The sequence below is a fragment of the Cibotium barometz genome, chromosome 10 (genome assembly GCF_041138505.1).
Source record: "Cibotium barometz isolate CiBa-2024 chromosome 10, ASM4113850v1, whole genome shotgun sequence".
In the NCBI taxonomy this organism is placed as follows: domain Eukaryota; kingdom Viridiplantae; phylum Streptophyta; class Polypodiopsida; order Cyatheales; family Cibotiaceae; genus Cibotium; species Cibotium barometz.
Window position 1 is genome coordinate 48,160,936 of NC_141055.1, and position 15,217 is coordinate 48,176,152.

At 43.6% G+C, this 15,217-nt stretch overlaps 2 protein-coding genes across 2 annotated transcripts; both read right to left on the reverse strand.

Annotated features, from left to right (window-relative positions):
* Nucleotides 1-2,332: 2,332 nt before the first annotated feature.
* Nucleotides 2,333-2,963, reverse strand: LOC147634994 (uncharacterized). The gene is made up of 2 exons (XM_086803327.1): nt 2,834-2,963; nt 2,333-2,749 (listed from the first exon to the last, which is right to left on the reverse strand). Exons 1-2 carry the CDS (start codon nt 2,918-2,920, stop codon nt 2,333-2,335), a joined length of 504 nt encoding a protein of 167 aa, XP_086659453.1. The 5' UTR covers nt 2,921-2,963.
* Nucleotides 2,964-14,044: 11,081 nt separating this feature from the next.
* Nucleotides 14,045-14,950, reverse strand: LOC147634995 (G-type lectin S-receptor-like serine/threonine-protein kinase SD3-1). Its single transcript, XM_086803328.1, has one exon. The coding sequence runs from the start codon at nt 14,948-14,950 to the stop codon at nt 14,045-14,047; it is 906 nt and encodes a 301-aa protein (XP_086659454.1).
* Nucleotides 14,951-15,217: the final 267 nt, after the last annotated feature.

A 15,217-nucleotide genomic window follows, 5' to 3' on the forward strand; every position in this document is an offset into this window, starting at 1 on the left:
TAGACATATTTAAGTCATTTTTCATTTATAGAAACCACATTTCAATTTCTTCTTTGTGCTCTACTCTCTCTTGCCCTCCCACTATCTCTTGCACTCGTAAATACCTAGGCCATGCTAGAAGAACAGGAGCAAGACTTGCGGTTTTTCGATCAACTCGGCCCACTACCTGCTACAGCAAAAAGGACAAGTCTACCTATCGTAAAACAGAGCAAGAGGCAAAGGAGATGAGAGAAGAAGAGCGCAGGAAGGAGGCCGAAGAAGCACAATGCAGGAAGGAAGCTGAAGAAGCAGGGCCTAGTAGAGAAGCAGAAGAAGAGCGGCGTCAAAAAGAAGCCGAGGAAGGTCAAGGGCAGCCACCGGAGATTGTTATTGAGGCCGACACCCTAGAACAGCTAGAGGTTATCTTACAGAACAGGGAGGTCGAGCTCTTGTCCTACGGCATCACGAAAGATACCATTGACAAAGAGTTTGCTCTTGTGAGGGCAGCTTGGGAGACAGAAATGCAAAAGATACAGCAGCCCAAAGAGGACGCAAGGAGGGCAAGCCAAGCACAGCCACAGGCAGCCACAACATCCAGGCGGCCAGTCAAGAAGTGTGGTAAAAGAATGGAGGGCAAGTTTCGAGACCAACAAGAAGAGGAAGAGCGTGCACAAAAGAAAAAGAAGTTCAGGTCTGAACGACCACCGTGGGAGAATCAAAGACCACCACCGCCTCCACCAGAGTTACAAAGAAGAAGAGAAAATGGAGGCCAGGGACAGTCGCGCTACGAGAGATTAGGAAATATCAGAAAAGCACAGATCTTCTCATCCCCAAGGCACCATTCTCTCGACTGGTGAGAGAAACAATGGAAAAATATTCTGACAGGGTTGACCGCATACAGAGCACAGCTCTTGAAGCTCTTCAAGAAGCTGCTGAAGATATTGTAGTTTCTGTTTTTGAAGACTCAGTGCTGGCTATGGTACATGCAAAGAGAATTACTTTGAAGCCTGTAGATATGTCCCTAGCCCTACGTCTACGTTTAGAGCGTAGCCTTCTACCTCAACAAGCTAACCCATTTTGTAATTCTCCCTACAAAATTTTGTAATGTTCCCAGATTCCTTTGTAGCTTTTTCACACATTAATGAAAACTTTGTGAGTTGTGTTACATTCTTTGTTGAGTCCATTTTTTTTGTATGCTCAGTGCCAATGAACATTTCATTTAAAAATTATAAAAGCACTATACACACAGGAAAAAACACACACAAACACACACACACACACACACATATATATATATACACACACAAACATATATACACACATATATATACATATACAAATATATATACATATGCACATATATATATATATATATGTACACACACACACACATATATATGAATATTTATATATACAAAAAATGTAGATCCTATAAAGTCAACTAGAGAAACTTATAGAGTGCCTTATGAGCCTCAAGGCAAAAAATAAAAAAAAATTAAAAAAAAATGCCATGTGCGCTACGGCGCGTTAATCTCTAGTTTGACTAGGTCAAAATGGAGATTTACGCACCGTAGCGCACATGGCATTTTTTTTATTTTTTATTTTGATATCTATGGTCTGGTGAGGCTCATATGACCATTATAAATGCACCTAGAGACCCTTATAGAGTGCCTTATGAGCCTCAAGGTCAAAAAAATAAAAAAAATAAAAAAAAATTGCCATGTGCGCTACGGCGCGTTAATCGGCACTTTGACCAGGTCAAAATGTCGATTTACGCGCCGTAGCGCACATGGTATTTTTTTTATTTTTATTTTATATCACATGGTCTGGTGAGGCTCATAAGACCCTTTAGGTGCCCTAACAGCCCTAAAATCTTATATATTTATATAAAATATTATATATATGTATATATATCTGATAATAGCCTTAAAATCTTATAATATCTTATGTCTTATATATATATATATCCTATACATCTTTTATATATATATATGTATATATATGTATATATATATCATTCAATAGCCCCAGAATCTTATATATATATAGGTACACACACACACACATATATATATGTATATATATACATATATGTACATATATATATACATATATGTGAGTGTGTTTACATCTATAAATATAATATTTTTTCATACCGCTCTAACCCAATCTCGATTACTTTTTTTAATCACGATCACAATTAAAAAAATCCTAAACAATTTTTTCTATGAACACATGAACAAAATCTTAAAATTGCGAGGCTTGAAATGGTATATCACAAGTACGCCAGGAAAAATCACAACTTACAATGCACAACAAAATTTTTTTATTAAACTTGGAAGAGAAGTTTGCATTACATCTTTTTAATAAGCTCTTGGAAGAGCTCAGGAGAGAGAGTTCTAGAGGCTGGTTTCTGGCCTAAGCTTTGGAATACATCACTCGGCTCATTGATTCCTTGAGCCTGAGAAAGGGCACAATGGCCTAAAACTGAGCCGGGATGGTTGCCCGTGAAGCAATACAAGGCAGCTTCCCTAGCTACCAAAATACATTTATTTATGTTCGAGGCTAAGGGGTTCTCCGACAAGACTGCACTAAGTGCTTTACATTTTAGGAGCTCGGCATAGGCGATCTCTGCATATTCTAAATGAAAAACCCGCACTATGTCGGCCCTGAGGGCAGGTATGTAGTGCCAAAGGGATGCATCTCGACCCTCTGACTTTGGCCGCGTTCCTCCTACGCGCATAGCAAACTTGTCCACTTCAAAAGCAGTCTGTCAACATGTAAATATAGAAGTTAGGAAGCATGAAATGATACAAAAAATAATTTGCTTTACAACTAAGAAGTAAGGACATACCTCAGTTGCATCGTCACTTGCAACTAGTTGCTCATTCGTCAGGTTTATGCTTCCTTGGTCTTGAGCATCGCCAGCAACCAAGGGCATGTGTGGTTCAAAGGCAGCTACGCTCTCATAGAATTGCACTTCTTGCTTTATTTCAACGAGCGCTTTTGCCACTACAACTTCCAAGGTACTGCTACCAATATCATATGCAAGCGCTTTTGTGAGGTTGTCATCTTCAAAAGAAATTTTCACTTTTCCTTTGTCTTGACCCCCAGCATTCACGGCAATAATAGAAAGTGCCTCATCCTCACGAAACCCGAGTGTCTTGGCAATGTCATCCAAAAACAAAAACTCTTTCCCATCAATAATGATTGGATGCAAAGACATGATAACAAGGTCTGGGACCTCCTCGAGTACTTCATCGCCCTCTAGAACTAGGTCTGGAACCTCCTCGGGGACATTATCTTGTAGAGCCACCAATGCCATTGAGGCCTCCCATTGTTCTGTAACATTCTCTTCCTCAGCATGGGCCTCTTGGACCTGCTCCATTAGCTTTACTTTGTCCTTTTCTTTTTCCTTGCCACTTTCTTTTGCCACACCCTCTTATAACAGAAGGACCAAAACCATGTCCCAGCTTAGGAAAGAAGTGCCGATGTTGCCCATTTGTAGTTCCAGGAGTAAGTCTTCCTCCTCATTTCTGTAGTTCTTTTCTATGAGGGATTTTAAAAACCTGGATAGGCGAAATCTAAAATTCTTCTCTTCCCTTTGATGAGGTCAACTGGAACCCATAAGCCCTCATCACCCTCAAACATGATGGAGTACGTGCTGATGTGTTCATCCATATACTGAATGACATCTATAAAAGCATCCGCGTGTAGATGCATTGTTGCACGTACATCAATTGCTCCCTCAAACATAGGGACGATCTCATCAACCCTATGAAGTAACTCAAGCTTTCCTAGCTGTGCAATAAGTGCATCAAGTAGAGGTGCCATGCTATGAGTGATTGGAGGAAATAGAGAGTGTGTGATACAGAAAGGTGTGCGAAATTGAGAGCAAGTGTTAGGAGAGAACGATAATTGTCAATTGATGTAAATGAGTAAAGTATCGTTTATAAATGGGCGACCTTGTTATAAAATTTTTAAAAACTTTTAAAATTTGTAAGTACCAAAATTTTTTTAAAAAATGGTATGCGAAAGCAAGAACGTATCCTTCCATCGCAAGGTCATTTCCAATTTACTAGTGGCTCACGCCACAGATGCTTCTGTGACCAACCTTACACTATCACAAAAAAATAAAACTGCACAAGACAATTGAAAAACCTTAATAAGACAGTGAGGCAAAAAAATTGAAATTGTATTTACTTCAATTCAAGATTACATATCCAGTGGTTATCTGATAGCTACATAGCCAGGGAAAGTAATTTCTCTACAAAGAAAAGATCGTTCCTGCCTTTTGCGCACTACTCTACCATTGATTATCAAAGCAAAATCACCACTGAGTGAGAATCGAAGAACTAAGTAGTCACGTAAGTTGGCAAGGGACCAGTCATCATTCACAGTAACATCTTCTACATCCCCACCTTGCATGGATATATGTAGCACACCCTGTTAGGTTGTGTCGGAGTCTAACGCCTCCCATTCTCCATTTGTAAGCTTCCATCGCCTGTAAGGAAACGTAATGGACAACTGTTGCTTGGCAATATGATAGCGCATCACAACCTTCTCAATAATTACTCCGCATCTGATGGTGTCTCCATTGTGTTGAACAACTTTTTTATCCCATGCAGGTGATAAGAAACAAGTCAGAGCTCTCTCCCCCTTTGCAATCCATAAAGTTGGGGTACGATGTGTGTCACTTGTACGGAACAGGTACACAAAGAGGTGTAGAGGTATGAAGCAGGTTATGGTTGCTTTGTGAGATCCATATGTGCACTTCATAGCATTTTGCACCTTGCTTTCGATCTGCAAACAAGCCATGGCCACTGAAGCATTGTCTGGAATTGGCCATTCAATAGATGTGAGAGTTGGCGTAGGTTTTGGAACTAATTTTCCAGTACCATTTGCTGTCGTGGGAACCACATATGTATCCTCGTAGAAGAAGATGTTTCGTGCAAGAAGTTGTGCAGCTGGACACCCTCCAAAGATTAAACTATCAAGCTCCACATGGTATGCTTCAAAGGTTCCTGAAATTGCCTCCATAGGCTCCCATTCACTATAGTTTGAGGGAAAAATATCTACGCACAGGAACCCAAGAACAATCAAAGCAGTGCTCAGTATACCATTATTAGCACACAATTGATTTAAAAACAAGAATATAAAGTGGTGAAATAACTTACAATTTGCAGGAAATCGTTGACGTTGGTCATGGTCTGCTAGTTTCAGCTCTGTTGCCTTGTAAACATGTTGGACCTTGGCTAGCTTTTTTCCATCACGATTTTGTTTGAGATCCAATATCCGCCCTTTCCAATGGTGACTTTGTATATCAACGTATCGCTTTGACACCTTGTGGCTTCCTCTTGTACTAGGCTGCATCGTAATCCAGTTCCACTTCTCGTACTGTTTGATGTTCCAGTGCCCATCCTCATCTTGACCACTGCTACAAGAGAGAGATTGAATACTGATCGGAGGCCTTCGAGCTCTAGAAGAAGACATCAGATGTATATATTAGAGAGATTATAAACCTTGATGGCAAAGAAAAATAGAATGGTGAGAAAAAAACTTAGACTAGGGAGATGTAAAAAAGAGAAGGAGTTGTAGAGCAAGTTCCAAGGGCTTGGCTGTGCTATTACTGCACTTTGAAAGAGGATATTGGAGGGGATGAGAGGAGACAATGAGTAAGATTATGAGAGCCAAAGCATTTGCAACTCAAGCTTCCATAGCTTGGCTCCACTGTTACACTCTGTAAAAGGAGGTTGGACAAGGTAGAAGGATGTAAGTGAGGATCAAACTTCCCTAGCTTCTGAGAGGAGGTTGCAGATCAAGCTTCCATAGCTAAGCTCTGCTGTTACACTCTGTAAAAGGAGGTTGGATAAGGAAGATGGATGAAGTAAGGAAATGTAAGTGAGGACCAAACTTCTATAGCCTCTGAGAGGAGGTTGCAGATCAAGCTTCCATAGCTAAGCTCTGCTGTTACACTCTGTAAAAGGAGGTTGGACAAGGAAGAAGGATGAAGGAAGGAAATGTAAGTGAGGATCAAGCTTCCATATCTTCTAAGCGGAGGTTGCAGATCAGAGGATCAAGCTTCCATAGCTTCTAAGAGGAGGTTGCAGATCAAGCTTCCATAGCTATAGATCTGGGTTTCTGAGTGAAGAGAGAGGTAGATCAAGAGGTAGATAGCTAAAAGAAGTAGTCTAGAGAGTGAAAAACGCCTTGCTATGAGAAAGGGAGAAGAGAGAGCATTTTGGAGGGAACATGGGAGAGAGGGATAGTGGAAAGTGAAGGGGAATGTGCATTGAATGCATGGGAACTCGTTTTTGGGCCTCTATCACTTTGGAGGCCTTAGTTAATGATGGCTGCAGGCTGCAGGCAGGCTGCAGCTATCCTTTTCTATATAAAATAGGGGAAAAATGCATATACGTTTTGAATTTTTGAGTTTTAGTTGATTTTGAAAATTTAAAAAGAGCCTATTTAACCTATTATTCTAAGTTTGACCACTACCTTCTAGGCTCTTACAAACCATTGGTGTCAGTCCACATGTAATCTCCCTATTTGTCTATTTCTTAATCACCTCCATTAGGCAATGGCAAATTAAAGGGCCCAAAAAGACTCCATTGAGTTCCTAATGATTAGGATTATGTGGACATTGAGTGATCAAATGATCTATGCCACAATGATTACATGTAAGTACCGGCATTCCCGATGTGCTCCCTTGATTTGGTTGCATTTGAGTAGCGATCTTCTGTAGCCTATTAGGGAACTCCGCTACACGATGCGGTCCACCACAATCATAGCATTGAAGAGGTGGTCTCCTCGCCAAGGTATTAAGGTTTTGCCCTCTTGTGGCGAGAGCAGCCGCTTGATATATAGGCTTGACTTGCCCGAAATGATCCTCCATGTAGTACTGGGGAGTCATTTCAAACGTATCAATCCAGTATGGAGCAGTGGGGTCTATCTCCTCTTCATAATCCCCACACGCACTATGTGACTCACAACCCATCTGGTTTATAGGAGTAATCCTTGGATGTGGAGGTTGTGGTCCTAGCACTGGCGGTGGTAACAGCACAGACTGGACTACATTCGGATTCCTTGGAACTATGTGCTGTGACAGTTGCTCGACAGATTGTGCAAGCATTAGCGCGGGTACTTGAGGTGTGTTTGACCAGGCTAGTGGTGCCTGATTTGCCAACATTCGCTTAAGTACTAGGCAATCCTTAGATTGATGGCCGTACTTACCACATGCATTGCAATTCCCATTGAATTTGACTCTGAATGTGGGACATTCACTCGTGCTATGTGGTCCTAAGCACACCGAACACCATTGTTGCTCTCTTCTTGGGTACATATGGCTATTCTGAGGAGCTCAATTACCCCTAAAGTATTCTTGGAGAGCCTTAGTAAGGTCGGTCACAGACATTTCGGATATCTTGGGCTCCTTGGCAATAGGTTTTATTGTCATTGGCTCGTGCCCAAATACTTGCGAACTAATGGATTTTGTTTCTGAAGACACCTTTTTACTTGCAATCATCAAGTTGTCTTCTAACTGGATTGCATTGGCAGTGACTGCCTCCCACGTTGTAAGACCTCTAATGACTAGGCCATTGTAAATGTCCTCATGGCGCAATCCTCGGATGAATCTATCGAGGAGTTCGTTGTTATTGAAGCGTGCACGGGAGTGCACCGAGAATTTAGATGCTTCAATCGACTTATAAAGTCTCTCACTGACTCCCCTTCCTCGCGTTCAGCTTTTTGGAGTTGAGATGCTACTCCCCAAAGCACACCCTCACGTATGTATTCTTTCAAGAACAATCTCTTGAGAGTGGGGTAGTGAGTGCATTCTTCAACCCTTAAGGTTCGATACCAATCTCCGGCCTTCCCACTCAAGGTTAAGCCTAAAACTTTACACTTATGCAGCTCATTGTGCTCTTCCAAGGAATCACACACGTGTTCAAAGACTTCAATGTGCTTCCTAACATCCTCGTTACCACTGAAGTTTTGAGTGAGCTTAGCCACTTGTACTGCCTTGCTTCTAGGTTCTCTCTCAGGCATACCCCGCATGTTCAAAGACTTCAATGTGCTTCCTAACATCCTAGTTACCACTGAAGTTTTGAGTGAGCTTAGCCACTTGTACTGCCTTGCTTCTAGGTTCTCTCTCAGGCATACCCCGCATGTTTTCTGCAATAGATCGTCCGATCGTCTGAGCAAACGCTGCGAGATCACCTAGGTGAGCAGGCATAGCTGGTGGAGGCACTTCTGGGATAGCCTGGCTGATAGGAGTTGGCGTTGGTCTGAGTATGTTGGCAAATGACGTAGGATATGATATGTGACTAGGCCTAGCTCCTCTTGGATAAGGGTTGTGATAAGGCGGTCATGGAGCATACGCCATTGGCATACTGAGAGGCGTAGAAGCTACATGAGCATGAGTAGCGATAGGTACATATGGTTGATAGGCACTTGCACGCATTGTTGTATGTACTGTTCCACTAGGTAGCGACGTCGTACTAACTACAGCGGTAACAGGTGCACTTTCTGTCATGCTCATCATTGGGGTAGGCATTGTGAATTCCTTAATGGAAAGTTGAGCCAAGGTTGGAAAACTAAAGTTACTGCTCGTGGGCTCAACCTGCATTGAGACTCCAGGCGAAACAACATACGAAGGGTCTATGGGACTCACCGAGGGAGTCAATTGTGATAGGGTTGGTTGTTTGGTCTTGCCCGTATCCAAAAATCTCATAGGGCCAGTGGAAACTAGGTTCACTCCCCTATTTTGCCTCTCAAATTGGATAATTCTATGAATAACCTCACATATCATGTGTTGTTGCTCCTCTAGATTAGTGGCGCTAGATGTAGATCGTAGGACTTCTAACCAACCCACATGGTATGTGTAACCCGTGTATAGGTCCGTTAGAGTCTCTGTGTGTAGATCATATTCCGAATTTTCATTGAGAAATATCCCATCCAGACTTGGTGTGCCAAACGGTTCTCTTGAAGTGGACGCAATGTCACTTCTTATGGATTGGCTTCTAGGGACCTCCACTTTAGGAAGAGCATCGGAAGGTGGTAGCTCAGTAGGGCCCTCATTAAACGAAGTGGGTAGAATATCCACATGGACACTCTTTGGGAGGGTAGGGTCCACATGAGATGTGAATGGCGAATCCACTACCCCTCCTTCTTCATTTACTTCGCTTGTTGCATGCTCAGAGCGTGTAGCTCTACTAAAGGTCTCTATTAGACGACTAAACATGCTAGATCTAGGTTGTGGGGCCCACACTGGCATGTTTTGGCTTGTCTCCTCAGGATTCTTGGTAGGGTGCCCTTCCATGGCTTCTGAGTCACAGGACGAGTCACTATCCACTATTCGTGGATCTTGGGTTGCACTCCCTTGGGCTCCAACCGAAGGCCAAGATGCCAACGTGGAGGGATGGTGTGAGCTTGCATAGACTGAAATGCTTTCTAGTGGCTCAGACTCTAGCACCCGGCCAGAACGTAGATGCATGTGACGTGGGTACCCTACGTGCGTTGGTAACTACCCTTAAAGCCCACACAAGTGGTTTCTTGGGTATTTCGCACCCCGTTTTTACTTGTTTTTAGATTGTTTTTAACTCATTTTTGACCCCCTTACTTACGGTCGAACTTGGACTAGGGCGTGTGATAGCTCGAAACGAGTGTATCGTTCAAAGGGTCCTAGCATGCTTTACAGCACCATGTTCGCCTATCCAGAGCTCCTGTGGTCCTCAAAACAGTCTGTTTCCCTATGTGGGAAGGGGCAAAAGCCTATTTGCTTGTGGAGGAAAGGGTGAGGGCTTTATCCTACATGCTCACTTTACTCCTTGGGGAGTGGGCTACATATAGGGCACAACTTCCCATAAGCTCTAACTTGAAAGAAAGCTATGGAGGCTCACTCTCCTATATATATATATCAAAAGACCGAGATTGAGGCCGGGGCCAGGGCCGGGGCCGGGGTCGTGGGTCAATTGGGGTTTTTTCTTTTCAAAATTTTTTTCTCCAAATAAAACATCTTTCCTCTCCACATGTTTGGTTTTTTCTTTTCAAAATAAAATTTAATTTTTTATTTTTTATTTTTTTATTTTTAGAATTATTATTTTTTATTTTTTATTTTTTGAGATAAGTTTTCTAGGGTTTCTTTCTAGGTTTCAGCCTTGGCCGTGGCGCAGTTCGCACACAGCACAGGTCTGGGTATTCAGAAACCCCCCCATACGCAGAAAACCAGATAACAAAACGCACGCCCACGCGCGGAGCGAAAAAATAACAAAAGAAACAGAAATGCAGAAGACAAATTGTAGAAATAGATTGCAAAACACGGAAACACCTCAACAACAAACACACAGTCGCTTTCCTGTAGTGTAAAGTAAACTTCACGCAGCAGCCCGAGCTGCAAACTGGAGCTTGGTGTAGGGCAACTCCCCGGCAGCGGCGCCAAAAATGTACGCTTTTGCCACACAGGTCGTAGCTGGGGACTTGCCGGACACCGTATGTGAGCCACGAATGGCTGCAAGCATACAACCAGGGAAGGAAGATCAAACAAAATGCAAAGGGTGTGTCACTCACCGCTCAACCGCCACCTTGAAGGATTCCCGCGTCGCAGTGAAGAAGAAACCGCCGTCGTCGCTCTACCGCCTCTCCGCCGCCGTGCCGCTACACAGTGCTCGATCGCTCTCTCACTCTCTCTCTCTCTCTCTCTCACACACGCAGGAGAAGGAAACCAAGGAGATAAGGCAAGAGCACTCTTGTATTCACAACACATGAGAATAAGGATTTTAGGGTTACATTTGACTCTTATAGGTGACTTGGCCATTCACACTTGGGCGCCCATACATGGCCGGTCGATCCTAACCCTTATCCTACTGATATTCAAGGTGCGCCTCTCATCGGCGATCACCTAATCCTTTCATCCTTAACATATGGTGCCGACAAGCCTGGCCCATGACCCAGAATATTTAAATTAATGACGTAAAACATAGTACGTCTCAATATCCGTCATAGGTTAACAGGAGTCGTCGAGGGACATCGTTCGCGGCGGCAAAGCCTGTCGAGGTCTTGACCAGCCTCGATATGGTTAAAATGGTGCGCTTCCGGTACGATGGTGGAGGACCGATGAAGCGGTCCTTGAATGAAGTGCTAGGAAACCTAAGGAGGATTCTAGAGGGTTCTGATTAGGTGATGCATGGGCTCGCGGTTGTTAGGACACCCATGCGTGCCTCGAGGAAGATTCGGATGGACTAAAAAGAAAGATTTTTGTGAATCAGATTTTGATACTAGATCTCGTTGGTTGGCCAGCTAGTCTTCAATGAAGAGTCTAGAGGACACATTTTGTACTACAATGGACTCAAAATTTTGGAGGATGATGATCAATAATATTATGATTTCTATTGAAGGATTGTTTTAAAGCCAACCGAATCTGTAATAAATGGCAATTTCATATTGGGTGTGTACGTGGTATGCCTACCTCAATTTCTACATGAATCGCCGGGCTAGGGGGCCTAGGAACTCTTTTCCTCTCAGTACCCGAGCAAAACACAACCAAATCTTTATAAAGGAATCCTACCAATACAGTGGTGGTCAGGCGGGTGGTTGGCTAACCCATGGGCCGATTGGGGTTAGTAGGCTGGATCGGAGGATTCCTGCAAAACAATTAAGATGCCATTAGTTACATTAGTTAGATTAAGTCCTAGAGACCTTGTTCTATGGGAGGGGATCAGTGGCTCTGCCTCATTAAAGGAGGAAAAAAGCGGTGATTCCATGGACCAAGTGTAAGTCTCTTCTTGATCTGACCATGTGACTTCAGGTTCGGTCAGATCAGTTTAACTAGTTAAGACTTTGACTTGTTAGAGTAATTCCACGTTAGAAGATTTTCCCATGGCGGAATTGCCCGTGCCTTTCGGGCGAGGGAAGTTTTTCCGGGCTCGGTTTTGAAGGAACCGCCGGGCTAGTCTCTCGTCCGAACATCCGTGGGCAAGGCCTCGAGTGTGGATCCCTACCCTGCGCGAGAGGCCGACACTGCTTCCGTCATCATCGGCGCCCCCAGAGGGGGGTCTCACAAAACCAATTCATAGCTTTCCAAACCATCATACTTGGAAGTGTTGACAATGTAGAAGAGATCTCAACTCCCATCTTGGAAGTATGGGCATTCATTCTACACCATTTTCCAAATATTACCTATCTAATCTTAAGGAGTTCTATTTATATTGTAAGCCTAAATATATGTGCATAGTGAAAGAATTTTGGGTCACCAAGGTTGCATCCATCTATCACCATTTTGTCAACTACTAAATCCTTTCATTTTCTCTTTTTAATCATTCCAAGCATATTGCTAAATTCCATTATGCCTCTTTTTTTGTCCAACACTTATAGTAGATATGATCAAAGTTTTTGCCTATACAATTCTTTACACCAATTTCACATTTCACTTTTTTTCTAGTTTATTAATGTTCTATTAAAAAACCCCCCAAAAAACCATTTATTATACAATTCTTTACACCAATTTCACATTTCACTTTTTTTCTAGTTTATTAATGTTCTATTAAAAAACCCCCCAAAAAAACCATTTATTATACATAAAGCATTTCAAATAGTAGAAATAATATTTATTTTGGCCTTGGTACAATCCACATGGGATGGTACCTCTTTCAAAGATGACTTGGCATTAAATAACCTTGTCATAAGGTGCAACAAGAGAGCTACTACATTGTCGTGTTTGACCCCTTGGATGGCTCCTATAGGCCCAACAATGACTCATTGATAAATATCTTAACCCTTTTACCTCTTTTATCTCTCCACCTTTTCACCATTCCCATCACCATGGTCTCTTCACGTGTAGTCCTTTGTCTTTCCTGCTTTCACATCCACCCAGTCGAACTTTTTTATTTCCTCTCCCCTTGTAGCTCGATTGAGCAAGCTCAAAGTGCATCCTCTCATGTGTGATTGCCCCAATCAGTGTTCTCGATAGCCATGCCATTAGCAATGCCTAAATACGTTGATTGCGCATGGGGGGCTTGGTTACCCAAGTTTATGTGTAGTGTTTAGATGTCTCATCATGTTCTTGGAAATTGGCGATATCGTTTATTAGATTGTATGTGCAAGCAAGTTCATGTAACTTGTGAGCCACGGGTACATCACACCTCAGGTTGAGTTTCTACATGCTAGGTGCTAGCACGTTCCTAGAAACTCATGACCCATGGTGGCCATAGCATACCTTATGAGCCACCATGGATATCTCACACATTTCATGTGGGCTATTTCATGTAGGCTGTCAATGTGCAAACATGCTCCTGAAAGCTTATGAGCCATGGCTAGGCCACATCTCACGTGTAGAGTTCGTATATGTTAGCTTGTTTATGAAAGCTTCTTGAAGCATGTTGATGCCACATCTTGCATGTAGTGTGTGCATGCCATAGCTAATGGCACACACCTAAGGTGTGATGTTTGATTGTTTATGACATGTTTCTAGAGGCTACTTTTTTACTTCCCCCATGCAGGTTCATCAAAGGGTTCACCTCTAATCGGAAGCATGGAAGCAGTTGAGAAACTTGAGAAGTACCTCGCTTGAATGGCCAAGCACTTAGGTGTATGCCTCATGCTTAGATTGGATTGAATCTACTCGTTCTGAGCTTCATATTAAGATTCTTTGGCACATAAGCTTCTAGGCACTTTTTGAACTTGTCATTCACCACATCTCTCTCTCTCTCTTGGTCGTAAATAGACTATTAATGATAGTTGAATTTCACATTCTAGACGAGAAGGTATAAAGGTTTTGAGCAAAGAAATTTAGGTACTAAGATAGGAATTTATGACATTAGACACCTTCAGGCTTCTCACATATAGTGAGATCATACGTAGCTTATTAATGACGCAACATTCACGACGGGGACAAATGGATACGTAGCTTATTAACGACGCAACATTCACAACGGGCACACAGGAAATGTGGGATTATCTTGAGGTGGGGATGGAGGCCAAGTAGAAGGAGGTGCCTTTGCACTTGGCGTTGTTGGAACTAGAGATGGAGAGGATGACCTTGCACTCGTGATGGGAGATGGAGATAAGGGCGCTAGACTGATGGCGAGGGCGAATAACAGCTGACGGACATGCTGGTGCTCCACACAGTTTGCCATGTGCTGGTGTTAGCACCATTCCAGGTGTAGAGGAGAAGAAAACCATCCGAATCAAGAGTTAATCTGCTAGCGTTGCCATAATCCGAGCTACCGTACAGTACCAAAGATTCCTCACGATTATCAGAAAGATGGATTAAGAAGGAGCCCTGTGAATTAAGCTCGGCATAGACAGGGCCTGGAGCGAGCCCACCGCTGCGTTGGGTGCCACTGGCCCAGCATGGGATTTGCTGGTCGACGGTGCCTTTGTATACAACTAGGTTCTCATCTTCTTGCAGGATGAGCTGAAATGGGCCGGGGAAAGGGTTCGTGGGTGCCGCCCAACTCTGCAGGACATTGTCCGTGTACAAGAACTGGCTCGGCAGGAGTGTATTGGTGGGGTGCTGGAAAGACTGCCAAATGGGCTGCGAGTTTGCGTTGTAGAGGACAAGGTTTCCTGCGTCTGTGAGATTTGCGTAGGAAACGCCCATGTGCTGTGTCTGGGTGGCCCAAGTGATAGCAAGGTTGGTGTCTTGGGAGACGAAGAGGATGAGGTCTCCTGAAGCGTCCAGCTGCAGGAGGGCATCACTAGCTACATAAGAGCGTGTGGTGGCCGTCCACACCAGGCCGTCCGCCGATGGTCCGACGCTCTGGTACCAGATGGCGAGGTAAAACGAGCTGGTGCCCGCGCCGCCGCCCACCTCGGCAAAGCCCAGGGCAAACAGTCCGTTCCGAGACACCAGGGTATCCTTGCCTGCGAGCGTTGAGGTGAGGCTGAGACTATACAGGGAACTGGAAGCTGCAAATGAAACAGACTGAGACAGAAGGAAGAGCAAGAGCAGGCGGCCGCAAGTAGCTGCTGCCATGATGTAGAGAGAAGACGGTATCTACTACGCATCACCAAGCTCATAGGGTCTTTTATAATCGATTTTCACCTCTTCTACGGCGATGGGAGCCTTGCAGGCTCGCGATGGATCCCAAGGTCCTCATCTTGTCTTTTTGCACACCAACGTATACACACGAGGAAATGTTACACAAGTAGCTGCTGCCATGTAGAGAGAAGACGGTATCTACGAGGCTCATAGCGTGGATTTCCACCCCCATGCCGCCGGCGACGTTGACTCCGTATCATA